The sequence below is a fragment of the Oncorhynchus keta genome, chromosome 1 (genome assembly GCF_023373465.1).
Source record: "Oncorhynchus keta strain PuntledgeMale-10-30-2019 chromosome 1, Oket_V2, whole genome shotgun sequence".
Lineage (NCBI taxonomy): Eukaryota > Metazoa > Chordata > Actinopteri > Salmoniformes > Salmonidae > Oncorhynchus > Oncorhynchus keta.
The window spans coordinates 56,807,088-56,832,981 of record NC_068421.1 but is presented as its reverse complement, the minus strand read 5'-3'; the positions used below and the strand labels follow the sequence as shown (position 1 = coordinate 56,832,981).

General features: G+C 42.9%; 3 protein-coding genes across 6 annotated transcripts; 1 reads left to right on the top strand and 2 right to left on the bottom strand.

Annotated features, from left to right (window-relative positions):
• Positions 1-1,709: 1,709 nt before the first annotated feature.
• On the bottom strand, positions 1,710-11,914 carry LOC118388785 (UV excision repair protein RAD23 homolog B-like). The gene is made up of 10 exons (XM_035778260.2): positions 11,203-11,914; positions 9,582-9,663; positions 9,379-9,458; positions 8,733-9,124; positions 8,595-8,641; positions 8,364-8,491; positions 7,859-8,036; positions 2,595-2,824; positions 2,237-2,383; positions 1,710-2,108 (listed from the first exon to the last, which is right to left on the bottom strand). The coding sequence occupies exons 1-10, from the start codon at positions 11,269-11,271 to the stop codon at positions 1,995-1,997; spliced, it is 1,467 nt and encodes a 488-aa protein (XP_035634153.1). The 5' UTR covers positions 11,272-11,914; the 3' UTR covers positions 1,710-1,994.
• Positions 11,915-12,064: 150 nt separating this feature from the next.
• Positions 12,065-16,402, bottom strand: LOC118388796 (calreticulin-like). The gene is made up of 9 exons (XM_035778272.2): positions 16,201-16,402; positions 15,339-15,440; positions 14,845-15,048; positions 14,503-14,597; positions 14,187-14,396; positions 13,734-13,847; positions 13,348-13,491; positions 13,176-13,268; positions 12,065-13,033 (listed from the first exon to the last, which is right to left on the bottom strand). The coding sequence occupies exons 1-9, from the start codon at positions 16,385-16,387 to the stop codon at positions 12,836-12,838; spliced, it is 1,347 nt and encodes a 448-aa protein (XP_035634165.1). The 5' UTR covers positions 16,388-16,402; the 3' UTR covers positions 12,065-12,835.
• Positions 16,403-18,662: 2,260 nt separating this feature from the next.
• LOC118388777 (uncharacterized) lies at positions 18,663-25,729 on the top strand. 4 transcript variants are annotated; one of them, XM_052528947.1, is made up of 6 exons: positions 18,663-19,316; positions 20,969-21,366; positions 21,525-22,412; positions 22,515-22,568; positions 24,426-24,624; positions 24,849-25,729. In XM_052528947.1, the coding sequence occupies exons 3-6, from the start codon at positions 22,118-22,120 to the stop codon at positions 24,904-24,906; spliced, it is 606 nt and encodes a 201-aa protein (XP_052384907.1). In that variant the 5' UTR covers positions 18,663-19,316; positions 20,969-21,366; positions 21,525-22,117; the 3' UTR covers positions 24,907-25,729. The 4 variants fall into 4 exon arrangements, with proteins under 4 accessions (XP_052384907.1, XP_052384911.1, XP_052384910.1 ...); XM_052528951.1 differs by adding an exon at positions 23,980-24,038 and having other exon boundaries at positions 24,426-25,729; XM_035778236.2 differs by lacking the exon at positions 18,663-19,316 and adding an exon at positions 19,329-20,889.
• Positions 25,730-25,894: the final 165 nt, after the last annotated feature.

Here is a 25,894-nt window from a genome sequence, read left to right as displayed (position 1 = left end):
TTGCAGCATGATTTCTTTTGATATAATACATTAAGGATCAGGGGCCATCAAAACACACACACACAAAAAGTGTCCAGAGAGAGCAGAATCTTGTTATATGCTTAAAGTGATTCTAAAATAATATTAAGGACATGGCTCAATTGACTTTCAGCTTCAACTAGCCTTCAACTGTTGAGCAATGATATCGGAAAAAAAAGAGAGGGAAAAAAACTATGTGGCTAAAACTTCCTTTTGTAAAATAATTTGGTACCTTACAGTGAAAATACACTGGGGCACATCTGGAACCAAATGCAGTATTCCCTACCATCTACCATGTCTCATTTTACAGTGTTATAATATTTTAATACGATGACACAGCAATCACAGAACATCCTTCTGTTCTACAAAGAAATGTTCCCTTTGTAACAGTCAAATACAGTCAAAAGTGACAAAGCAACTCTCCAACATTAATAGGACACTTCATTGGCAAAATATCCCAAACATATTGGAAAGGTTGGACAGTAATGATCAGCTGAGAGAAATAAGAAGCGTTGTGGAGACAGATAATAAAACAACGGAGTGGCTGCGGATTCTGGACCCCTCTTCCCAACAGCTAAAGGTCCCGAAACTTCTGCATATGTGCGGAATTCTCTACTTTTTACGTACAGTCTCCGCTCTACTCATAGGGAACAGGCTACTCTCTGCTCTGGTGAACGAACGGGGCTTTATTACTAAAGTTAGATCAAAGCTGAATCGATGTCTGCAACATCACATAATGATAGTGTTCAACATAACAGGACCAAATATAATATAATAGCATAGTATAATGTTACTGTAAGACAACAAAAAAAACAGCTAATTCCGTATGAGATTTTAAGATGATTGTGTGAAGGGTTGGATTTTTCTCTCATGTGGCCAAAACACAAGTGTGCTCCACTAGGCATAATATTTGCTTTGATTGAAACTAAGTACCGTCTGCTCTAAAATTCAATCACTGTCCATAATTCTAAACAACACTGTAGGCTATTTCTAAACAACACGGTATAAGAAGATCTAAATGCATATCCCCATGAAACTGATTGAGATCACAAGTTTGGTATGCAGATTCTGCATGGGCATTTCACCGGTAAAAATGAAAGAATTATCATTCACGATGGACAGTGAGAAAGGTGAAGGTGGAGAGACTGTGAGTAGAGTAGAGAATCACACACATGCGCAGAAGCTTCGGGACCTTTTGCTGTCAGAACGGAGGGTCGAGAAATGTCGGATTTGCAGCCTCGGCCTGGAAAACAAACAACACATTTGAGTTCCGTGGCCATTTTGCTGGTTTTGTCATTTTATCACAGGACACTCAAGTATATTTTCCCAGGAGATGAGGTTTACATAACAAATATGAATCAACCAGCTAATGTATGCTTGGGGTTTTATTTGCGAGGGGTTGAAAAGCAATATATGGTGAGGGCAAGCTGCCCACTGTAACTCTATAGATGGACACGGCACAAGGAGCAGGTATAGCAGCAGCAGTGAGAGAGAGAGAGAGAGAGAGAGAGAGAGAGAGAGAGAGAGAGAGAGAGAGAGAGAGAGAGAGAGAGAGAGAGAGAGAGAGAGAGAGAGAGAGAGAGAGAGAGAGAGAGAGAGAGAGAGAGAGAGAGAGAGAGAGAGAGAGAGAGAGAGAGAGAGAGAGAGAGAGAGAGAGAGAGAGAGAGAGAGAGAGAGAGAGAGAGAGAGAGAGAGAGAGAGAGAGAGAGAGAGAGAGAGAGAGAGAGAGAGAGAGAGAGAGAGAGAGAGAGAGAGAGAGAGAGAGAGAGAGAGAGCCCATGGAGATCTAACACTCAGAATGGAGAAGGCCTAGCTGACAGTAACAACACATCACGTCTTTGTCCAATGAATAGCATCCGGGAAGACCAGTCACTTTGGGTAACTTTTTCCACTCCTTCCTTCAAAAGCACATTCTGGAGCACTATTACTCATTCTCTAGCCCTCCATTCTTCCCCTTCATGCCAAGGCAGGCACGTTCACTCGTCATCAAATGTTTGTTGGAGCAGAAAATTGGCAGCTAGATTCTCGTTCTTCTCACATGCAAAATATGCTTGAATGACAAGTCCCTCTGGAAATCCCAAGGCTTTTAACTGTAACGAAAACACATTGGCAACAGTCAGCTCAGAAACACATAACCAATAACACACAGGGAGCATACCAATAGATAACGTAATATTTCATGAGTTAAATCATAATTAGTAACCATAAATACTCCTACCCTCTCGATGGCCTCCTTCTCTTGTGGGGTGACCTGGATGTAGTTAGTCTGTGGCGCCCCCTGGGCCTCAGCTCCCTCCTCTACCATCTCTCCTCCTTGAGGCTCATTCAGCATCTGCACAAACCTCTCCTGGTGCTGGGTAATTTGCTGCAAAGAAAGAACATCTCCCTACTAACCCTTACGAATAGAAATAGGATTTCCTTTTTAGTAGGCTAAAACAAAACAGAATCTAAACCACAGAATATCCCCAGCCTTCCATCAGTCCAGCTTGTGTCTGGAAAGCCAAGCTGATAAGCAGGGCTACGTGGATAGAGAGAGACAGCATGCAGACACTGGGATGTCCGGTCTCCCCACTAACCTGCAGCAACTGGGGGTTATCTCTGCCCAGCTGCTGGAGCAGGGCAGGAAGAAGAGTTGGGTTCTGCTGGATGATCTGTCTCATCTGCTGGAATTGTGGCTGGTTCCTCAGGAACTCCAGAGGGTTCCCACCCCCAGTACCTCCACCAGTAAGCCCACCAGTAAGCCCACCAGTTAGCCCACCAGTCATCCCACGAGACGAGGGGGGCTGCTGGATTGAAGACACTGCGCCTGTTCCAAAACAAGAATGGGCACAAAGTTCAAAAACTTATATGAAACAGAGTAATGAGCAGCCTCGGGCAGTAGATTGACGAGTGCTGCATTTTCCAAACTAAACTGACCAAGACACACCTCCAACAACACATAACACCATACATAATTCTGCCTAAAAACAATGAAAACGTATATATGGTGCCTTCAGAAAGTATTCATACCCCTTGACTTATTTCCCCCAAAATTGTGTTACATCCTGAATTCAAAATGGAGTACTTTTTGTTTTACCCATCTATACATAATACCCCATAATGACAAAGTAAAAACATATTTTTAGACATTTTTGCAAATGCATTGAAAATGAAATAGAGAAATATCTAACTTTGCATAAGTATTCACACCTCTGAGTCAATACGTTGTAGAATTACCTTTGGCAGCGGTTACAACTGTGAGTTTTTCTAGGTAAGTCTCTAAGCGCTTTCCACACCTAGATTGTGAAACATTTGCCCATTATTATTTTCAAAATTCTTCAAGCTCTGTCAAATTGGTTGTTGATCATTGCTAGACAACCATTTTCAGGTCTTGCCATAGAAACACTTCTGTGAGCAGGCCTTTCTAATCGACCTGGCCCGGGTATCCTGGAAGGATATTGACCTCATCCCGTCAGTTGAGGATGCCTGGTCATTCTTTAAAAGTAACTTCCTCACCATTTTAGATAAGCATGCTCCGTTCAAAAAATGCAGAACTCAGAACAGATATAGCCCTTGGTTCACTCCAGACCTGACTGCCCTCGACCAGCACAAAAACATCCTGTGGCGGACTGCAATAGCATCGAATAGTCCCCACGATATGCAACTGTTCAGGGAAGTCAGGAACCAATACACGCAGTCAGTCAGGAAAGCAAAGGCCAGCTACTTCAGGCAGAAATTTGCATCCTGTAGCTCTAACTCCAAAAAGTTCTGGGACACTGTGAAGTCCATGGAGAAGAAGAGCACCTCCTCCCAGCTGCCCACTGCACTGAGGCTAGGGAACACGGTCACCACCGATAAATCCATGATTATCGAAAACTTCAACAAGCATTTCTCAACGGCTGGCCATGCCTTCCTCCTGGCTACTCCAACCTCGGCCAACAGCTCCCCCCTCCGCAGCTACTCGCCCAAGCCTCTCCAGGCTCTCCTTTACCCAAATCCAGATAGCAGATGTTCTGAAAGAGCTGCATAACCTGAACCCGTACAAATCAGCTGGGCTTGACATTCTGGACCCTCTATTTCTGAAACTATCCGCCGCCATTGTCGCAACCCCTATTACCAGCCTGTTCAACCTCTCTTTCATATCGTCTGAGATCCCCAAGGATTGAAAAACTGCCGCAGTCATCCCCCTCTTCAAAGGGGGAGACACCCTGGACCCAAACGGTTACAGACCTATATCCATCCTGCCCTGCCTACCTAAGGTCTTCGAAAGCCAGGTCAACAAACAGGTCACTGACCATCTCGAATCCCACCGTACCTTCTCCGCCGTGCAATCTGGTTTCCGAGCTGGTCATGGGTGCACCTCAGCCACGCTCAAGGTACTAAACGATATCATAACCGCCATCGATAAAAGACAGTACTGTGCAGCCGTCTTCATCGACCTTGCCAAGGCTTTCGACTCTGTCAATCACCATATTCTTATCGGCAGACTCAGTAGCCTCGGTTTTTCTGATGACTGCCTTGCCTGGTTCACCAACTACTTTGCAGACAGAGTTCAGTGTGTCAAATCGGAGGGCATGCTGTCCAGTCCTCTGGCAGTCTCTATGGGGGTGCCACAGGGTTAAATTCTCAGGCCGACTCTTTTCTCTGTATATATCAATGATGTTGCTCTTGCTGCGGGCGATTCCCTGATCCACCTCTACGCAGACGACACCATTCTGTATACTTCCGGCCCGTCCTTGGACACTGTGCTATCTAACCTCCAAACGAGCTTCAATGCTATACAATACTCATTCCGTGGCCTCCAACTGCTCTTAAACGCTAGTAAAAACCAAATGCATGCTTTTCAACCGTTCGCTGCCTGCACCCGCACGCCCGACTAGCAGCACCACCCTGGATGGTTCCGACCTAAAATATGTGGACATCTATAAGTACCTAGGTGTCTGGCTAGACTGTAAACTCTCCATCCAGCATCACATCAAACATCTCCAATCGAAAATCAAATCAAGAGTCGGCTTTCTATTCCGCAACAAAGCCTCCTTCACTCACGCCGCCAAACTTACCCTAGTAAAACTGACTATCCTACCGACCCTCGACTTCGGCAATGTCATCTACAAAATAGTTTCCAACACTCTACTCAGCAAACTGGATGCAGTTTATCACAATGCCATCCGTTTTGTTACTAAAGCACCTTATACCACCCACCACTGCGACCTGTATGCTCTAGTCGGCTGGCCCTCGCTACATATTCGTCGCCACACCCACTGGCTCCAGGTCATCTACAAGTCCATGCTAGGTAAAGCTCCGCCTTATCTCAGTTAACTGGTCACGATGGCAACACCCACCCGTAGCACGCGCTCCAGCAGGTGTATCTCACTGATCATCCCTAAAGCCAACACCTCATTTGGCCGCCTTTTTGTTCCAGTTCTCTGCTGCCTGTGACTGGAACGAATTGCAAAAATCGCTGAAGTTGGAGACTTTTATCTCCCTCACCAATTTCAAACATCTGCTATCTGAGCAGCTATCCGTTCGCTGCAGCTGTACATAGTCTATCGGTAAATAGCCCACCCAATTTTACCTACCTCATCCCCATACTGTTTTTATTTATTTACTTTTCTGCTCTTTTGCACACCAATATCTCTACCTGTACATGAACATCTGATCATTTATCACTCCAGTGTTAATCTGTAAAATTGTAATTATTCGCCTACCTCCTCATGCCTTTTGCACACAATGTATATAGACTCTTTTTTTTCTACTGTGTTATTGACTTGTTAATTGTTTACTCCATGTGTAACTCTGTGTTGTCTGTTCACACTGCTATGCTTTATCTTGGCCAGGTCGCAGTTACAAATGAGAACTTGTTCTCAACTAGCCTACCTGGTTAAATAAAGGTGAAATAAATCAAATAAACATTTAAAAAAATGTCTAGTTGATTTAAGTCAAAACTCAGCAACTCAGGAACATTCACTTTGTTATGGGTAAGCAACTCCAATGTAGATTTGGCCTTGTGTTTTAGGTTATTATGCTGCTTAAAGATGCATTCAACTCCAAGTGTATGGTGGAAAGCAGATCGAACCAGGTTTTACTCTAGGATTTTACATGTGCTTAGCTCGATTCCATTTATTTTTTATCCTGAAAAACTCCCGAGTCCTTAACGATTACAAGCATACCCATAACATGATGCAGCCACCACTATGCTCTAAAATATGGAGTGGCTACTCAGTAATGTGTTGTATTGGATTTGCCCCAAACAAAACACGCATTCAGGACAAAATGTTAATTGCTTAGCCACATTTCTTGCGGTATTACTTCAGTGCCTTGTTTTGTAATATTTTGCATGTTTTGTAATATTTATGTACTGTACAATCTTCCTTCTTTTTACTCTGTCAATTAGGTTAGATTGTGGAGTAACTACAATGTTTTCGATCCATCCTCAGTTTTCTCCTATCACAGCCATTAAACTCTGTAACTGTTTTAAAGTCACCATTGGCCACGTGGTGAAATCCCTGAGTGTTTTCCTTCCTCTCCGGCAACTGAGTAAGGGAGGACACCTGTAACTTTGTCTCATCGCTGCAACTCCCGTACGGACTCGGGAGAGATAAAGGTTGAAAGCTGTGTGTCCTCCGAAACAGAATCCAACCAAGCCGCACTGCTTCTTGACACAATGTCCACTTAAACTGGAAGCCAGCCGCACCAATGTGTCGGAGGAAAAACTGTACACCTGGCGACCGTGTCAACGGGCACTGCACCCGGCCCAGAACAGGAGTCGCTAGACTAGACTAACAGTGAAATGCTTACTTGTAGCCTACAAACTGGAGACCATATTCATGAAAAGGTTATGGGACAGACCTTTTTTTTTACATCATGCACGTCTCGGATCAAATAGTCTAAATGGTGCCCTATCAAAAAATATGGGGGGTTTGAACATTACTTTGCATGGTAGCCCTTTCCTGCAGTCAATGACCAAAAGCGCCCTCTTTGGTCTCATGGGTGGAATATTATTCAGTTGTTTCATAATTTTATCATTAATAAATAATTACTGTTTTTTACGACAAAGGTTTTGCTATATTTCAGTCTTCTGTGATGTATATAAACTGTAATATCGGGATGCGAACTCAAAATGTAATACATTTCAACTCTATATCTGACATGGTACAGGTGTCTTCTTTTTTTAAGCCCATAACCATGTGTGTGAGGTGAATACTTTTGTTTCAAAGTCTATTTGTTTACGACTACCGAGAAACACTCTGTATGACCCTGATTTAGCCCCCTGCAGTAGAAGGTTAACAAACACCACATCCTAAAAACAGATCAGGTCAAAATAAAATGGACAATATGGAATAAAATGAAGCTATTCACGACTGCTGTCCGAGAGTTTCACTCTGTGGGCAAAATTGTAACGAATCAGTCATTTCAACTGTAGGCCTATTCGTCAATTGTTTGACGAGCTGATCATAGCGAAGAAAATACTTCTGCGTTTCCCTCTGTGTAAAGTGCAAAATAACTCCTGATAAACTTGGGTAGATGATATGCTGATCTTAAATAGACAAAATTATGGGTTTTTAATAAGCCTTGATCAGGAATCAGGACTAGGCTAAATAAAGTAAATGCAACTACCTGTTTTACAAACGGTACGACATGGATGGGCTTTCAGAAAATTGCATTGTGGGCCGACACCGTAAGCTACACTATTCTATTTTTGCGGGGAAAGGAGGGCATCACCTCTTTTGTATCGCCTAAGGCGGCAGAACAGCCAGGACACGGGCCTGGCAGTGTGTGTCCAGAGAAATGATTGGTTGGTATGAGAGCGACATAGGCCTGGTAAAAGAGCAACAGAAGAGTGTGTGTGGGGGGGTCTCACTGGTGGCTGCTGGTGGGGGCTGGGCTATATCTGTGGCTGGATCAGAAGCTGGAGCAGAGGCTGGAGCAGAGGCTGGAGCAGAGGCTGGGGCAGGAACTGTGGCAGTGGGATTGAGGTTGGCCAGAACTCTGTGTTGGAGCGCTTCCACTGGCTGAAGATCAGCCTCGGACGGAATCCCCTGGAGGATGTGGAGAGAAGAATTGATGATCCCTCAGGAAAATGAAGTAATACTAATGAAGTGCATTTATATTGCTCTTTTGCAAGTAATCAAAGAGCTTCTCATTGTAAGGCACATAGATGGATAAACATACCGTGAACTGTGTACAACTTTGGGACTGAAAATCCTTTTGTATTATGTGTGCATACTGCTTTCAGATTGTCAGTACTGGCAGTACTGGCAGAGTCTGGCACTGAGTTTTCAAATGTAACGTTGGAATTGTCTCCACTGCTTACAGGTAATAATACACTAATTTACCATTGAATCACTGATATGATAGAAATTCACCATTAGCAGGTACTCCACGGCTCTGTCTGGGTTGTTGTAACTGGCTCGCAGCGCTGCAATAACCTGCTCCCTTTCATATCCCATAGACATGATTTCAGACACCAGATTCTCATACGCTTGTCCTGTCACTGGCTCGCAGCGAGAAAGGGGAATAGGATACAGGGTCATAAATCAACGGGAAGATAAAGCATGATATTGTGACGTGAAAGATTAGACTAGACTCTTCGTTACCCAGTATCGATGCTGCTTCTTCCAAGAGACTTAAGTCATCAACAAGGCTGTTGAGAGAAAAAAACATAGATTAAAACAGACACAGTTATGACCAAAAAATATGGTAGCCATCCAAAATATGTTATCATATGTCAATACCTAGAGGAGGAGAGGGCTGGCGTAGTGGCGAGGGGCAGTTCGGGGTGCTCCCCGTGAGGCTTGTCCTCTGAGGGTGAGACAGGGACGGGGCATGCTGCTGCGGCAGGAGCTGGGGCTGCATTGGCCCCCAGAGCTTCAGGGGGAATAGAAGCAGGGGCTGGTGCAGGGGATGGGGGTGTGGAGGGCTCCACTGATTTTGTGGGGTTTGAGGCAGGGGCGGGTGTGGGTGTAGGGGAGAGGGTTGAGTTCTCCATGGGGGCAGGAGAAGTAGAACAGGTAATGTCTGACAGGGACAGCCCAGAAACAACAGGAGGCGCAGGGGCGGGAGCAGGGCTAGAGGCTGGGGCTGGGGTTGCCTGAGGAGAAATCTGTGGAGGAGCTGGAGGTTTGGGCTGTAGGGAGACAATAGAAAGGACTGCCCAGAGATGACCACAGTGACGACAAACAACTATCTCATCTTTAGATAATACAAATGATAAACTCCTGCTTCTACTATCATTAACGCTGTAATGACAGTATTATTATCACATTAATGGCTGTCCTGTTTGTCCTTTATTCAAGTTTTACTATAAAGGAATCATTTCCATATTATCCTCACATATGAATGGTTACCAACCAATTCATTAAAACAGTGTTGAAATCTTACCTTTGTAACCATGACAACCACAAAGTTTTTCTCATCAATTTTGTAGTCTTTTAAAGGTATGTCATCATTCAAGATTTTGCCTATAATAACCCAACAAAAAGAACCTGTTAAAATAAATATATAGGCTACAACATTCCAGATGTGTCAGATTGATAGTCAAGATTACTCCAACAATGCAGTTAGAGATAAGATGCCTCGCTTACCTGCATAGATGAGCTTTTGCCCTGCGGCTGGATAGCCAACCTTCCCTTTCTCAACCTCAATCTTCTCCTTCAGGGCTTTTACCTGCCAATAACAGAATGACAGAATGACAAGCTGTTAAACAGGACTAGAGATAGAGACCATTTAGTTGTATCTCTATGGGCAGGACATTCTGATCATCTCTCCAGAACGTAACATGGTGACACATGATATGTCTCATCTCAGTCATAAAGCAGAATCCTTGAGGATTATGGGATTTGGAGTGAAAAAAATTGTCATTCACATTCAGTCATTACTTCACCTTGTTGTGAGTTCGTTCGAGGAAGTATACAGATACACTTATAGACAGATACATTTCAATCGATCTACATTCCCTTATGTGATAAGCCATTAATGTATTTTTAAAGTTGACACTCACTACACGAGTTAATGATACAGTAATAAACGTTCCCGTTTTAAAACGGAGCTGTGGAGTTGCTAACCACAGTGTTGTTGCCAGTAATGTAACCAGTCAATCAGCACTATAGGCCCAGAGAAAGAGTTTATAAAACAGATACCATAGCTTGTGCACAGTCATACTTAAGGCCTTTAGTGGGCACTTTCAGTACTACTATTTACATCTAAAGGTTACACTAATGCAGCGTTGCTCAATTCTGGTCCCGTGGACCCTCGGGGTATGCAGGCTTTTGTTCAAGACCTGTGCTACTGCTAACACACCCGATTAAACAAATCAGGGTCTTGCTAATCAGGTGTATGTAGCTACACCTTTTTACCAGGTGAGTTGACAGGGAAAGCATTCTCGTTGACAGCAGTACTATAGTAGTACGCAACTCTTAAGGTAGAACCCTAGAGGTTACTGCTATGTGAGGTATTCTGGTAGTTGCCTTCTAAAGGGGAAACATCACCTGTAAATTAAGCCAGATATATAGAGCAGATAAATATGCAAAGCAGACTACGTGTTGACACTAGAAAAGTATTGAAAACAGCAATCAGTCATTATATGGCGTAATTATCTTCTTTAAAAAATATATCAATTGTAATAATCGATAGCCCACTAATAGGGTATGGCGTTATTTCTATAGAGAACATGAATAGTTGTAATGTAGATTATATCAAATGCATATTTTTATTCATTATTACTATCATTATTATTCTAATATTATTATTAGTCTACTCATTTTCATTTACTGTTATTGCTAGAGGGGGGTAATTTAACAGCCTCTTTTATACAAAACACAAATTCGATGTAGGCCTAAAGTGTATAAACAAATACACACATTTGTCATAACAAATGTACAGAACGCCCCCCTCCACCCAATTCCTACAGTCCAGAAAAAGGGGTACACGAGTGCGCCTCCGTGGTACCTATACCAGGCTCGTGAAATCTTGCATCGTCATTCATGAGGATACAGCCAAGTAATCTCTCAAGCGCAACGAAAATCGCGATTTGACACCAACACCCAACAGTTACAATGTGACATGAACAAGGAAAACATGATATAAAATAGCACCCCCCTCTCCTGATTACATCGCATTGGCCAAGGCCCTGGTTGCTCCAAGCCCCTCTCCCCCGGCCTCAAGCGTATTTACCAGAGTCACTAACTTCCACTACTCAGTACTCACGGTTAGTTCTGGATCTATTTCGATTTTAAACGTTTGCTGCTGAAGAGTCTTCAACGTTATGGACAACATCTTCAAGACGATCCCCGATAATTGCCAGGTGCTTCTATAACCGTGTTCACACCCGTTTCTGTACTGTTGCTTTTTCCACAGTAGCCTACCTAGTTCTGTGACTCAGCTATCTCGCTGTATTGGTTGTGTTGTAGTGTAGTCAGACGCCATCTACTTGCGGCCTGAGACAAGACATACTGCTAGGGGCTAGGGGGTATACTGTACCTCGTGGATCTAAATTCATCGATGGCACGTGCATGTCATGGTTTACCCAATATCAAATGCCGTCTAGTCTCACCTCTTAAAACAAATTGAGTTAGTAAATTATTTTGGGGGATTTAAGAGCATTTAAAACATGACTGACATAAATATTCATTCATAAAAGTATCAGTCAAGGAATTGTAAACTTATAATGGAAACAAAGAGTTATATATATATATATATATGTTGAGTAATGTCAAAATTGCATGCATTTAAGTATCCGTGTATGGATTGTCCCAGAATACAGTTTAGGCGAAAAGGCCCATCGCCTTCGGAGTGTCCTCAGGATGGGAAAACACACCCAAGCATGGTCAAGAGTGTCTCTACTCATGTAAAGGTTTTTCTACTGTGTCAACTCGATTTGCCTTAGTAGTATCTCAGCCTTCAAGGTAACTGTCCAGATCAGCATCGCAAGACACGTTTAGAGACTTCCACTTCGATATTGTTTGACAGCGTGTCTACGATAGCATTTCTAAAATGGGGTTGAAGACCTAAGACCAACCCATATCACAAAATCAGGAGCTAACTTTACTAGAAATACTTAACAGTACTATTGAAAGAAAAAGCTTCATTTATTTACTGAAACTCAAAAGACAGTGTGCCATGGGGACAGTCGCATGTTTTGAAAAAAAAAAAAAAAAAAAAAAAAAAAGACAGTCACAGTTTAGATCCTTAAGTCTCATACAGTCATCTCTGCAGCTGCCATACAACTAAAGCAAGGCCTGTGGGGTAACATGTACAACACAGAGCATGGGAATGGTTGGACATACAGAGGATGATTGTGGGAATAAATTAAACAGATGTTAATAATAATAATGTATAGTACAGTAATGCATACAACTGTATAAAAATAAATCATTTAAAGAAAAAGTATATTTGTATGATTTGTTTCCCAACATAGACAACATCTGGTAAGATTGATGACAAATATGGGGAAATAATCATTTTCTTTGACACTGAAGGGATGAACTGATGGTAGCTGATGATAAAAGCAAGGGAGCCGGTGGCAGCAGCACCTAGAGCAACTGTAGGACACATGGACATGATAGACCACATTCTGAACAAAGGGGAAAATATCTTAAATTAAACTGACAGAAACTAAAAACTTAAACCCAGTTCTTCAACCCTCAACTCTTTCAAAAAAAAAAGTGGACCTCTTAAAAAAGGCAAACATTGCCTGCCCCTTTCCCACCCCTACACCTGAAAAATATGTTTTCACAGGAGTGCCAAGTCCATAGGGTATTACTCAATGTGATGATGCCCAGCAGTCACTCCATCGGCGAGGAGATCGGGCAGGACAGACACGTCCTCTATCCGGTTTCATTTACAACTCGTCCTTGTCCTTCTTGGGATCTTCCCCTTCCTCCTCTTCCGTTGGGCTGTCATCGTCGTCATCCTCTGGCTCATCATCCTCATCTTCATCCCCCTCATCATCAGCAGTGTCCTTATTGCTCTTCTCCTCCTCCTCTCTTGCTTTCCTCTCCTCCTCCTCCTGTGCATCCTTCATTTTCTTTTCTGGTGCCTGTTTTGCAAAGGAAAATGGGTCATTGAGAGAGAGTGCTGTGGGACTGGTATATTTTTGTCTTACATTTGAAAATTAATATCAAACTGAACTCATACTAAGTTATGAAAAACAGAAACATATGATAATAACAAAATCCTACCTTTGTAGCTCCCCATGTCTCGTTTCCAAACTCCTCAGCCTCTTTTATATCATCACCAATCAGGAAGTTGTCAAAGATGGTGCCAGACTTCACCTATAAAAAGAGGAAACTTTAACATCAAGCTCATAATTACCCTTCAACAACAACATTCACTGTCTGAGGTCTAACATACCTGCCACAGGTCCAGACCCAACACTCCAATGTTGCCAAACTTGTAGATGGCGGCATCGGCTGTGTACTCAGGGTTATCGATCTCAGGGTGCACCCAGGCACCTTTGTAGTCAGGGTTGTCAATCTGCTTTGCCTTCCACTCTCCCTGGAAAGATAAGGCCAGTTATAAGACTACCTGTGGTGCACTAGCTGTATAATGCAGATTTAAATCATGGAAGGAAAACACTGATAAATAGTTTAATTTCTATTTAATAAGTTATAAGTATATGCTATGCATACATGCGTATTCTACAATGTACTAACATAAAAGTTTTATAAGCATTTATAACTTATTCATGAAAGTTATATTCAAGTGTTGTCAGCAACTGGTACAAACTCAGTCTGTACCTGGTACTCTGGGTTGGGGATCATAGGAGGCTCCCACTCGCCATCCATGTCCACATCCCAGTCCTCAGGGATCTTAGCATCAGGGTCAGGGATGTTCTCAGGCTTCTCCCAGTCCTAGGGAGAAAGTTCAATATTAGTTACAACTTGGTCAGTGACAGAACTAAACAATGTGCTTTGACAAAAGAGATCACTCCTGAAACTAAACCAGGACCAAATAAAGCTTGTGCTCATTGGCCTTAGTCCATTTACTGTTAAATGCAGGAAGAAAGACCATTTGTTAAACACAATGGGTCCAAAAAAGTACCTCTTCATTGCTTTGTCATTCCCAGTAGCAGTACCTCTCCTTATATGTTACTGTAGACTTTGCATAACATTTCTCAAACCTGATTCTGATAGGATTTATATCCATCCTGGCTTATGTTCGATCAAATCTCTTCATTCAAAGAGGCTCACCTCTGGCTTGGTGTCGGTAGGGTCGTCGATTTTGGCCCTGTCGTCCCAGTCCTCTGGCTTCTTGGCTTCGGGGTCCTTGACAGTCTTTGGGGGCAAAATGTCCCAGTCATCCTCCAGAGTGCCTGACTCCACCTTCTCATTGTTGATCTTCACCTCGTATGTCTGGTCCGGGTTCAGGATCAGAGTGTACAGATGTGTCAGCTCGTCATCCTGAAAAAACAAAAGGGGAGAACAGCAGAGGTTAGAGGTCAGACCTGGCAGGTAATATGCAGTAAAGGAATGCAATGCAATGCTGAGGGATTTTAAAATGGCATACCTTGCATTTGATTTCTTTCTTGATGAGGTGGTTCTTGCCTTTGTAGTTGAAGATGACATGAACCTTCTTGGTGCTGTAGCCACAGATGTCAGGCCCTGTGGGATGGATGGTTAAATAATTTAACCTATTGATTGTTAGGTACAGAATATTGATTGTAAAATACAGAATCTACCAGTAAAATCCAGGCATTTCTAAAAAAAAATGTCTCACTGAATGAATGTCTCTGCTAAATGACAAAAATGTAAATGACAGAGGGTCACGAAAATAACAGAGAGGGATTCATCTCGGACTAAAAGTCACTCCTCAGTCAGAAAAACTTAGTGGTGCTCTGCACACACTCACCAAACATGATGTAATACTGTGAGTCCCCGTGCATAGCTGCCTGGTCTAGGTCTGCTGGGAAGATTTTGACATATCCGCCCCCACAGTCAATCTTCTGCTCGTGTTTGACAGTGAACTGGACCACCAGGGACTTTCCCTCGTTGCTGAAGGGTTCAAAGCGGCTGGAGAGAGCATAGAAACGGGCATCCTGGCTGGTCTGGAGACCTGGAAGACAGGTAAGAAGACACATTAGCATCAGTAGGTTTAATTGAACCCAGGTATAGGAGGTGAGTGATGCATAGTGATACTGTACTGTGTCATGTGGATTACATTTTGAATAGGGTTGGAGACCAGAACACATTTTTTATATTTGCATTTCAAACAATCCACAATCTAAGGAGCCATTTGCAACCATTTGGCATATGCAAACTTAGACTTAGTGAAGGATCTGGCAAAATCTCCATAATGAAACATCCTGCCGTGATCAAACTACAATATATTCCCATTCAGCTCACCTTTATCGGCCTCAGAGTCACCATAAAACTTCCCAGCAGTCAGTTTCCACTCGCCATAGTCTGACTTGTGCTCTGATACAAGCCACCGACTCTTCCATGCATCTGAAAACAACATTTACAATCTCATTAGTCCGGGTCTAGGGAAGTACCTCGAGTGGCGCAGCGGTCTAAGGCACTGCATCTCAGTGCTAGAGGAGTCACTACAGGCCCTGGTTCGTTCCCGGGCTGTACCACAACTGGCCGTGATCAGGAGTCCCATAGGGTGGCGCACAATTGGCCCAGCATCGTCTGGGATAGGGGAGGGTTTGGCCAGGGTAGGCCGTCATTGTAAATAAGAATAGTTAACTGACTTGCCTAGTTAAATAAAGATCACACGATTGAATAAATACTGCAGGCTGTCAAAGAAGCCAAGTGAAAGAACTTCTTATGATCAGATCAGTGCACTGCTGAATTATACATTTTGAGGGGGGAAAAAAAAATTTATTTCCCTTTGATACTATTACAAAATGTATTTTTCTAAATAAAAAAAAGGTGTGTGTTTTCTACACAGTGATCAGTGTAAAAAGGCTGACCATAATGATATTATGACATCCATTCACTTTAAAGATGCACTCATTTAAAATGGACATGGCGAACAGGGTGTAGAGCTCATGTTCCACATTACAGAAAAGTTGTTTCAACAATAGAAATGACATAATGGAGTCCATAATCTGGATATTGACTATTCCAGGTATAAAGAACATAAATGGTTGATTAAAAATTGACCTAGAAAAGAGGTACGTATGGGCCCTTGATCCCGAAACCATTTTCTATCATATAGAAACATTTTAAGAATGATCAGAAAAACAAAAGGCACGTTTACCTCCATCCTGAAATTGTTCCTTGAAGTATACAGTAGCGTCAATGGTGACAGCTACCGATGCAAAAACTGCTAATATTGCCACTGCGACCCTCATGGTTTTACCGTCCCGCTGTACAGGTAAACTGTGTGTGCTGCTTTTCACTGAAAGTCGGTTATAAACGCTGAAGGAAACAGGTAATATGATCATTTCTAACTCCCTATTCCTGCACAGATGGCCGTGGCTCATTGGACGAGATCTTGTCCAATGAAATGAGACCACGATTTATCTTTCGGAAGTGCTCGGATTACACATCGGCTCGAGGCCGAAGTAGTCCCTCACCACAGGTCTGGCATCAGATTGCCCAATCCCAAAGATTTAACTAACCCCTGACCAGCGGTTAGAGGCTAATTCTAAAACTCCTCCACATCGAAGAGCGGGCCATATTTGAAATAATATCTCGGAATTTGCGAGGAGCAATGATTGTGGAAAGAAAATATTGTTTTATTTTGTGGAAATTTGTAAGATTGTGGATGAACGTTAATTTATTTTTGGAACCAAGTGTGATTATTCAAATGTACATTATTTTTTATTTATTTCACCTTTATTTAACCAGGTAGGCAAGTTGAGAACAAGTTCTCATTTACAATTGCGACATGCCAAGATAAAGCAAAGCAGTTCGACAGATACAACACAGAGTTACACATGGAGTAAAACAAACATACAGTCAATAATACAGTATAAACAAGTCTATATACAATGTGAGCAAATTAGGTGAGAAGGGAGGTAAAGGCAAAAAAGGCCATGGTGGCAAAGTAAATACAATATAGCAAGTAAAACACTGGAATGGTAGTTTTGCAATGGAAGAATGTGCAAAGTAGAAATAAAAATAATGGGGTGCAAAGGAGCAAAATAAATAAATAAATTAAATACAGTTGGGAAAGAGGTAGTTGTTTGGGCTAAATTATAGGTGGGCTATGTACAGGTGCAGTAATCTGTAAAATGCTCTGACAGTTGGTGCTTAAAGCTAGTGAGGGAGATAAGTGTTTCCAGTTTCAGAGATTTTTGTAGTTCGTTCCAGTCATTGGCAGCAGAGAACTGGAAGGAGAGGCGGCCAAAGAAATAATTGGTTTTGGGGGTGACTAGAGAGATATACCTGCTGGAGCGCGTGCTACAGGTGGGAGATGCTATGGTGACCAGTGAGCTGAGATAAGGGGGACTTTACCTAGCAGGGTCTTGTAGGTGACATGGAGCCAGTGGGTTTGGTGACGAGTATGAAGCGAGGGCCAGCCAACGAGAGCGTACAGGTCGCAATGGTGGGTAGTATATGGGGCTTTGGTGACAAAACGGATTGCACTGTGATAGACTGCATCCAATTTGTTGAGTAGGGTATTGGAGGCTATTTTGTAAATGACATCGCCAAAGTCGAGGATTGGTAGGATGGTCAGTTTTACAAGGGTATGTTTGGCAGCATGAGTGAAGGATGCTTTGTTGCGAAATAGGAAGCCAATTCTAGATTTAACTTTGGATTGGAGATGTTTGATATGGGTCTGGAAGGAGAATTTACAGTCTAACCAGACACCTAAGTATTTGTAGTTGTCCACGTATTCTAAATCAGAGCCGTCCAGAGTAGTGATGTTGGACAGGCGGGTAGGTGCAGGTAGCGATCGGTTGAAGAGCATGCATTTAGTTTTACTTGTATTTAAGAGCAATTGGAGCCCACGGAAGGAGAGTTGTATGGCATTGAAGCTTGCCTGGAGGGTTGTTAACACAGTGTCCAAAGAAGGGCCGGAAGTATACAGAATGGTGTCGTCTGCGTAGAGGTGGATTATGTCCAAATGTTTCCCTAAAATCCTAATAAAACACAACTTTCCACACCGCAATTAAGTAAATTGATCATCATACACCCTTGCTCAAGGTTGACACACACCACGAAATCATGTTACACGATAAAGGCTTTCTTGGTCACTAACCATAAAACTCAGACGTCATGACTCCATAGGGATAATCTCAATTGCATCCTCCTCGTATCCTCTCTCCTCGCCCCCTTCTTAAACCCAAAAGTCAGAGGTGCCGCCCCTCTAACCTTCCCCTCTAATGGGCGAGGCGAGGAGAAAGAACGCACGCAATTTATGAAGAAAAAGCCCCTTTTCTTTTATTAATTAAAAAAAATCTGATTTGGAAAACGATTTAGAGTCTTTAAAACGTATACAAAACAAAATGTTAAAAAAAATGTATTCGCTATATGTCTGTCTTTGAATTGATATAATATGGATTAGTTGTATTTATTTTACATTTTTCTAATTTATTTGTGGAATCCCTCTGGCTGTTATGTTTATGTTTTGCATGTTACTGTTAATAAATAAATAAATAATAATTAAGAAAAATTAACTGCCGTTTCTCAAAGATGACGTTTTCCATGCAGGTTTCCGTAGAACGTGTCGACGCGTACAGATGACCCATTATTTTGACCAGATACTCTAGGGGCCGCTCTAACAATGAAATGTATATGAAATAATGTATTTTAAACAATGAAAGGCAGTCGGGAGGAGGCAAGATCAGGTGGCACCATTCCAGCCAAGGAGAGGGAAGACACGCGTGTAAACAACAGGCACAAAGTCAAAATTGGCATGGCCTATCGTAAAAATGAATGAAAACAAAAATGTGGTTTTTGATTTAAGGTTAGGCATAAGTTTAGCGCTGTGGTTAAGATTAGGTTTAAAATAAAATTTTAAGAAGAGAAACGATAGAAACTGGCGTGTTTATTACTTTATGGCTGTGGTAACTAGTGACGACCATGCCCAACTCCGATATAAAGTGTTATTTCTCAAAGTTGCCTGGATGTAATGTGTCCTACTTATATCAGTGCACTCGTAACAACCGAATCATTACGAAACTTATATTCGATCAAATAAGCCACACTTAGGAAATAATACATTCCATGTTTTATTAACCAAATTCGACACTATTTGACCTCCATACAAAAATCGCCACCTGCTGGAGAAGACAGATTTTGGGCCCAATTATTCCTCTGATAAACCACGAATAGTCACATGGGTATGAGGGTCTCCGTTTACGGTGAAATTGGACACAGTGTAATTGCTACAAGGTTAATCTCAAAACGGATACATCTAATCAGGTGGATACATTGTAACTGTGCGCAATTGTGTACGTGTTGTAGTCAGTCTACATGACTTTGCAAAGCAGAGCGCTCTAGCTGACCAGTGTACTGTACATTTAGGCTTCTTAGTAGGCTAAGTAGCTAATTTACTGGATTTATAAGCATAGCTTTGCTGTTTCCAAAACTCTCGACTCGTGCATTTATTATATGATCAAAACGACGAACAACAACTAAAATGATTAGCAGACAAAATTTATTATTGAATAGTTAGCTAGTAGAACCGTGTATACGTATATATATACAGTTGAAATCGGAACTTTACATACATCTTAGCCAAATACATTTAAACTCAGTTTTTCCACAATTCCTGACATTTAATCATAGTAAGAATTCCCTGTCTTTGGTCAGTAAGGATCACCACTGTACTTTAAGAATGTGAAATGTCAGAATAATAGTAGAGAGATTTTTTAAATATTTTTTTTAATGATTTATTTCAGCTTTTACTTCTTTCATCACATTCCCAGTGCATCAGAGGTTTACATACACTCAATTAGTATTTGGTAGCATTGCCTTTAAATTGTTTAACTTGAGTCAAACGTTTTGGGTTTCCTTCCACAAGCTTCCCACAATAATTTGGGTGAATTTTGTCCCATTCCTCCCGACAGAGCTGGTGTAACTGAGTTAGGTTTGTAGGCCTCCTTGCTCGCACACGCTTTTTCAGTTCTGTAAAAAAGTCAGATCTACAGCTGTTGTATTCGGCGCATGTGACAAATACGATTTTATTTGATTCAAATGTGGCCAAAAGGACAACCAAAAGTCCATCACTTAATACACTCAATGCTTGGTAATTTAGCTACCTACGCCAAAATCCAAGAATCGTGGCCAGAAAGTATACACAGAATGTTTGACATTATTGTTCTCTCCCCATGATAACAATAAGCCAGACAAACCCCATTCCAGGACCTGAGAGACCTATTGTTATCATTAGAGGACTCGGTGAGTGACCAACCCAATGACGTCATCAACAAAAAGCTGGGGAGGGATGACCCACCACCAGAGGGCTTTCTAGGGGGTGGGGGGAGCAGGTTCTCCCTCCACCTGCTGCAGCTACCAGCCAACCTCCAGCCCTGAGCTGGACTCAAGACAGTCAGTCGAGTCCACATCACAGAGGAGCTCACAGAGCGCGGCCCTGAGCCGACTGGCTGTCATAGAAAACCGCATCCGAAATCGTCAACAGGCCAGGGACGGACCAGCGCTGTTGGCTGATAGGCGTATACCAACAGCCCCCCAGGAGAAGGAGAAGCCCCTGCCTGCCCAGTCCAGCAGTGACCTCAGCATGAAGGGGAAACGCTTCCTGAAGAAGAGAGTGCATGTATCACCTGCTGTAGCGCCTAAGGAGAAAGGCCTGGATCTTGATGCCACGCCATAGGGTAGTTCCAAACCCGGTACTTCAATAAGGGTGGCCAGTAGAGGTGTGACTCTGGACAGTGATAAGGAGGATATGAGGAAACTCCTGGGGGGCTCTTTTGAGTCGCCAGAGTATAGCCTGCACAAAGAAGCAAGCAAATCTTCACAGATGACAACTAGAAAGGTAGCTCACAATAGTAGCAATTTAGTACCAGCAATGTGTAATCTAACCACCCATCTGTCCTTTTTCTTATATTCCACAGTTGTTCATCCAAAGCAGCCAGGTTTCCCCGTCACCTCCACTGGCAGACCGATCATCTTCAGTCAGAGCCCAGTCCCGCTCTCCACCCTCTCCTCCGTGCAGCGGATCACCCAGTCGCTTCTCCAGCCGAGTCCTGGACCAGCGCAGTCCTTTTCTCTCCATCCGCAGTGCCTCAGTAGTCCTCACTCCATCACCCTATCCCCCCTACGCCCCCTCCCCAGGCAGTCAGGGATCCCCACGGGCCAGGCACCTCAAACCCTCCCGGTCCTCAGTGTCACCCCTCAGTGAGATGTGCTCCCTGGTCGAGCTCTTCCCTGAGGCCCTGGACGCTCTGGCGGAGCTCTTCTCTGAGGACCTGCCCTCCAATGATGTCATCAGTGAGAGAAGTGGTCTCTGATGGTAAGCCAGGTCATTTGTCGAATGTCTGTAGAGTTGTAGTGAAAAGCAATGAGAAACTTTCTTCAAGAAAATGTTTTGAGTGCTAGTTAACCAGAGAGAGTGTTTTTGATATCATTTACTCAGTCCAGTTGATTCATGAAGTCATGTTTTCTCTGCAGAATTCAACATTAATATTATGACACTGGACGACCTCGCACCGGTCACGCTTGGAATGTCGGAGAAAAAAAAAGAAAAAAGTGTGTGATAATGACAGCCAGTGGTACTGGAGGTGTGAGGAGAGGATCCCATCAGAAGAGAGTGAGATAAAGACTGAAACAGACCGGAGTAGTGTCAACGAGATCTCCGAGCACCTGGGAGACAGAGACGGGGACAAAGATGCGTTGGGAGGTCAGCGAGGTCATGGACTACAGCGTCTCAGACACATCTTGGAGCGACAAGTACTCCAGTGTCTCAGAGAAGGACAATCAGTCCCACATCAACCACAGACTACAGTAAAATCGCTGATTCATTCCGTGGCAGCAGGGCTTTCTATTCCAGGTCATCTCGCTCCCACTCTGTGGCTGAAACTATCATGCCGTCTCAAGTTTTGAAGAGACACTCGCCCAGGTGTGTGAGAGAGGCCCCAGTGCAGACCCAACCAGACTGACTGGCCTTCACCTTGTCCGAGATGCAGACCCAACCAGACGGACTGGCCTTCACCTTGTCCGAGATGCAGACCCAACCAGACTGACTGGCCTTCACCTTGTCCGAGATGCAGACCCAACCAGACGGACTGGCCTTTACCTTGTCCGAGATGCAGACCCAACCAGACGGACTGGCCTTCACCTTGTCCGAGATGCAGACCCAACCAGACGGACTGGCCTTCACCTTGTTCGAGATGCAGACCCAACCAGACGGACTGCCCTTCACCTTGTCCGAGATGCAGACCCAACCAGACAGACTGGCCTTCACCTTGTCCGAGATGCAGACCCAACCAGACGGACTGGCCTTCACCTTGTCCGAGATGCAGACCCAACCAGACGGACTGGCCTTCACCTGGTCCACCGGTTTGTCCACTAACTAAGTACAGTAACATTTGCAACAAAGAAAAATATTTGCATTTTAGTCCGTGTAATTTATACATGTCTGTCATTCCCCTGTCTGTGTAGGTATGGCAGCCCAAGGGCCAGCGGTTGGGATGGCCAATGTGGATCTAACCCATGGTGAGTCAGTGCAGAGCCCGTGGAGGGTGTGTCTTTACAGCCACGGTTCAGATGATAGAGGCAGAATTCTCGCTCATAAAAAAAACAATAAACCCATATAATAAAATTCCTCAGTTGAACCTCAAACTTCTAAAGTAGTTTTGGGATTTTATGCTACAGTAGTTGATGCACTGTTTCAACCAGTGATTTATATATACACTAGATGATTGACAGGTGGCGCTGTTTGGAGCCACTGTGCCTATACCATCTTGGCACTCCCCCACCATTGTAATTTTTTTAGAGACATGCATCTAATATCTACATTTGTTTTTGCCACATGCATACTATTACAGACACCTTAATGCATACTTTTAATTTATATTATGTGAGCTAAACATAAATCATTCAATATGGTTACTGGGCTATCTGATCATAATCTGACACTTATAGCCAGAAAGCTAAGAGCAGGTTTAACCTCTCTACTGTTAGAAAGCCGGACACACTTTCACAAAATGCTTGAAGACATGGCTAAAGTTCAATCAGATTTGCGAACATGGTCCCTAGCTGTGTGTTGCCGCTTTCCATGTTATCTGTTGTCTGTAGCTTGTGAGGTGTGGAAACACTGTTGCTTTTATGAATTTTGTCTTTCTGCCTTTTGTTCTATGTTGCTATGTCTGTATGATACGTATTGCTTGTCCTATGTTGCTATTGTCTATATTGTAATTGTTTTTAATAACCTGCCCAGGGACTGCGGTTGAAAATGAGCTAAAACCGGCACTTTTGATGAAACGTTGATTTAATGTGCACTGTCCCTGTAAAAATAAATAAACTCCAATGAAAAAATATATAAACCATTTTCCATAAATGCATGTAATTTTGTCCTTGAAATATTTAATTGAAATACTATAGAATTCCAATAATTCCTATGGAGGTCTCCTTCTGGGGAGTCAGTGGCTTCAAAGGCCGTCATTGGCCAATACACAGCATCAGCAATCCAGGGTTTCTATACACTGAACAAAAACATAAATCCAACATGTAAACTGTTGGACCCATGTTACATGAGATGAAAAAAACAATCCCAGAAATTTTCCATTGGCACAAAAAGCTTATTCCTCTCAAATGTTGGGCATAAATTTGTTTAGGTCCCTGTTAGTGAGCGTTTCTCCTTCACCAAGATAATCCATCCACCTGACAGGTCTGGCATATCAAGAAGCTGATTAAACAACTTGCTCATTACACAGGTGCACCTTGTGCTGGGGACAATAAAAGGCATAAAATGTGCAGTTTTGTCACAACACAATGCCACAGATGTGTCAGGTTTTGAGGGAGTGTGCATTTGGCATGTTGACTGCAGGAATGTCCACCAGAGCTGTTGCCAGATAATTTAATGTTAATTTCTCTATCATAACAATGTGTAACCATGTCGTTTTAGAGAATTTGGCAGTACATCCAACTGGCCTCACAACTGCAGACCACATGTAACCACATCAGGTCAGGAACCCCACATCTGGCTTCATCACCTGCGGGATCACCTAAGGGTGGTGGGGGCTGAGGCGTATTTCTGTCTTTAATAAAGCTCTTTTGTGGGGAAAAACTCACCCTGATTGGCTGGGCCTGGCTCCCCAGTGGGTTGGCCTATGCACTCCCAGACCCACCTATGGCTGTACCCCTGCCCAGTCATGTGAAATCCATAGATTAGGGCCTAATTAGTGTATTTCAATTGACTGATTTCCTTATATGATCTGTAACTCAGTAAAATCTTAGAAATTGTTGCACGTTGCATTTATATTTGTTTTCAGTATACATCATTGGTTTTGGTGACCTCATTGCCACCATTGTTTAACACAATGCCTGAAGCATAATCTCTTATCTAAATAGGAAAGGCTCAGCTCTTCGTCCTACTGGCCACACCTCTATTGTCTCTCTCATCCCCGGCTCTCAGTGCATACAGCCCTGCTGTGTTTGCACTCAACATGCTGAGGCAGCAGCTGGCTCTCACCAGACACTTTGTCCAGACCAGCCACCCCCTCCACTCCCTGCAGACTACACATACACCACCCTGGAGGACACCAAGGAGGTAGGCTACTCTAATGCCCAATCATAAATTAATCGCTACACACTCGTGTAGTACTGAAGGAATAATTGAGTCAAACGCCGCTCCTTGTCACTCTTATCTGAGGGACTGTCGACCATATTTGCTGTGGACCCAATTGTGTTCACACTTCTGTGCATTTTGTAGTCATCATGATCCAAGACAAAAATTGAAATTTTCAGTTTTTCCACTTTTCCTGAATTGACTAGATTTGTAGTGGGATTGATTTGTTGTAGTTCATTGGCTGTCACAAGCCTCCCAAACTGACCACGGAGGCGGCCTTGGAGGAGATTCTTCAGGAAATGATGGAGCTCCACTACATCTGACACTGAGAATATATGGATACTTTACCATTCTCTATTAACAAACATGTAATGTGTTGGGGCTTGGGAAATTACCTAGATCAAAAAGGACAATCTATTCAAATGTGTCATACTTTCTATAGATGTATCAGTGGCGACCCCCGTTGAGCACCCCTATTTTGCATGTTATTTTGGCATTAATACAGTGTCTCACATATGTTTGCAAACATTGTAAAAAATATATATCATTGAGTTAATAAAGACGCATACAAACATGGTCTCTTGTTTTCTTGAGTAAGGCAGCTCCAAAATGCAGGTGTTTCAGCCTAGCTCAGTGCATTCTGTGGTGGTGGGTCAAGCCTGAAGAAAATACGGTGCTTGCGCTGTGATTGGCTCAGTGTTCTGACACTCATAGGGACGCTACAAACTTTCGTAATCTGGGCCAGCAGTCATCATGAATCAAGTCAACAATCTACTGGCAAATCATTTTTAATCCTTGTCATATGAAGATAAGTTATAGATAAAACATCGGTGCTCATCGGCAATTTGACATCAATATTACACAACAAGTTGGAAATCGCAAATTCAACAATGACTGGTTTGGAAGGAATCAGTGACAGAGGTCCCAAATCTGTGATTAAGGGGCTCTTTTCCAAGTTAAAAATTCTAAACATTCAACATTGGCCATGCTGTCACGGAAGCATGATTTGTGCCTTACTCAAAACAACTTAACTCGGCACTGCGACTTCAGTGAGTTCAAGACAGCTGGGAAGTCGGGAATAAACGAGCTCCGACTGGGAAAGGTCATCCAACTAGGAATAGTAAATCCGGCCTCTTTCTAGAGCTATGACCTGAAGACAAATGACGTCATGATCCGACCTTGTTTCAAATTTTATACAGATCAATGAGGATATGTATAGACATTTGAAATTGTTTAATTAATTGGTTTTATG

Excerpts from the sequence above, each read along its gene's own strand:
- LOC118388785 (XM_035778260.2), bottom strand. The coding sequence starts at position 11,271 with ATGTTGTCCATAACGTTGAAGACTCTTCAGCAGCAAACGTTTAAAATC. Across the intron at positions 9,664-11,202 it reads AAATAGATCCAGAACTAACC|GTAAAAGCCCTGAAGGAGAA; the intron begins GTGAGTACTGAG and ends TGTTATTGGCAG. Across the intron at positions 2,109-2,236 it reads AGAAGGAGGCCATCGAGAGG|TTAAAAGCCTTGGGATTTCC; the intron begins GTAGGAGTATTT and ends TTTTCGTTACAG.
- LOC118388796 (XM_035778272.2), bottom strand. The coding sequence starts at position 16,387 with ATGATCATATTACCTGTTTCCTTCAGCGTTTATAACCGACTTTCAGTG. Across the intron at positions 15,441-16,200 it reads GGAACAATTTCAGGATGGAG|ATGCATGGAAGAGTCGGTGG; the intron begins GTAAACGTGCCT and ends TGTTGTTTTCAG. Across the intron at positions 13,848-14,186 it reads CTACCGACACCAAGCCAGAG|GACTGGGAGAAGCCTGAGAA; the intron begins GTGAGCCTCTTT and ends CTTTCTCCCTAG.
- LOC118388777 (XM_052528947.1), top strand. The coding sequence starts at position 22,118 with ATGCAGACCCAACCAGACGGACTGGCCTTTACCTTGTCCGAGATGCAG. Across the intron at positions 22,569-24,425 it reads CAATGTGGATCTAACCCATG|GAAAGGCTCAGCTCTTCGTC; the intron begins GTGAGTCAGTGC and ends TTATCTAAATAG. Across the intron at positions 24,625-24,848 it reads CCCTGGAGGACACCAAGGAG|ATTTGTAGTGGGATTGATTT; the intron begins GTAGGCTACTCT and ends TGAATTGACTAG.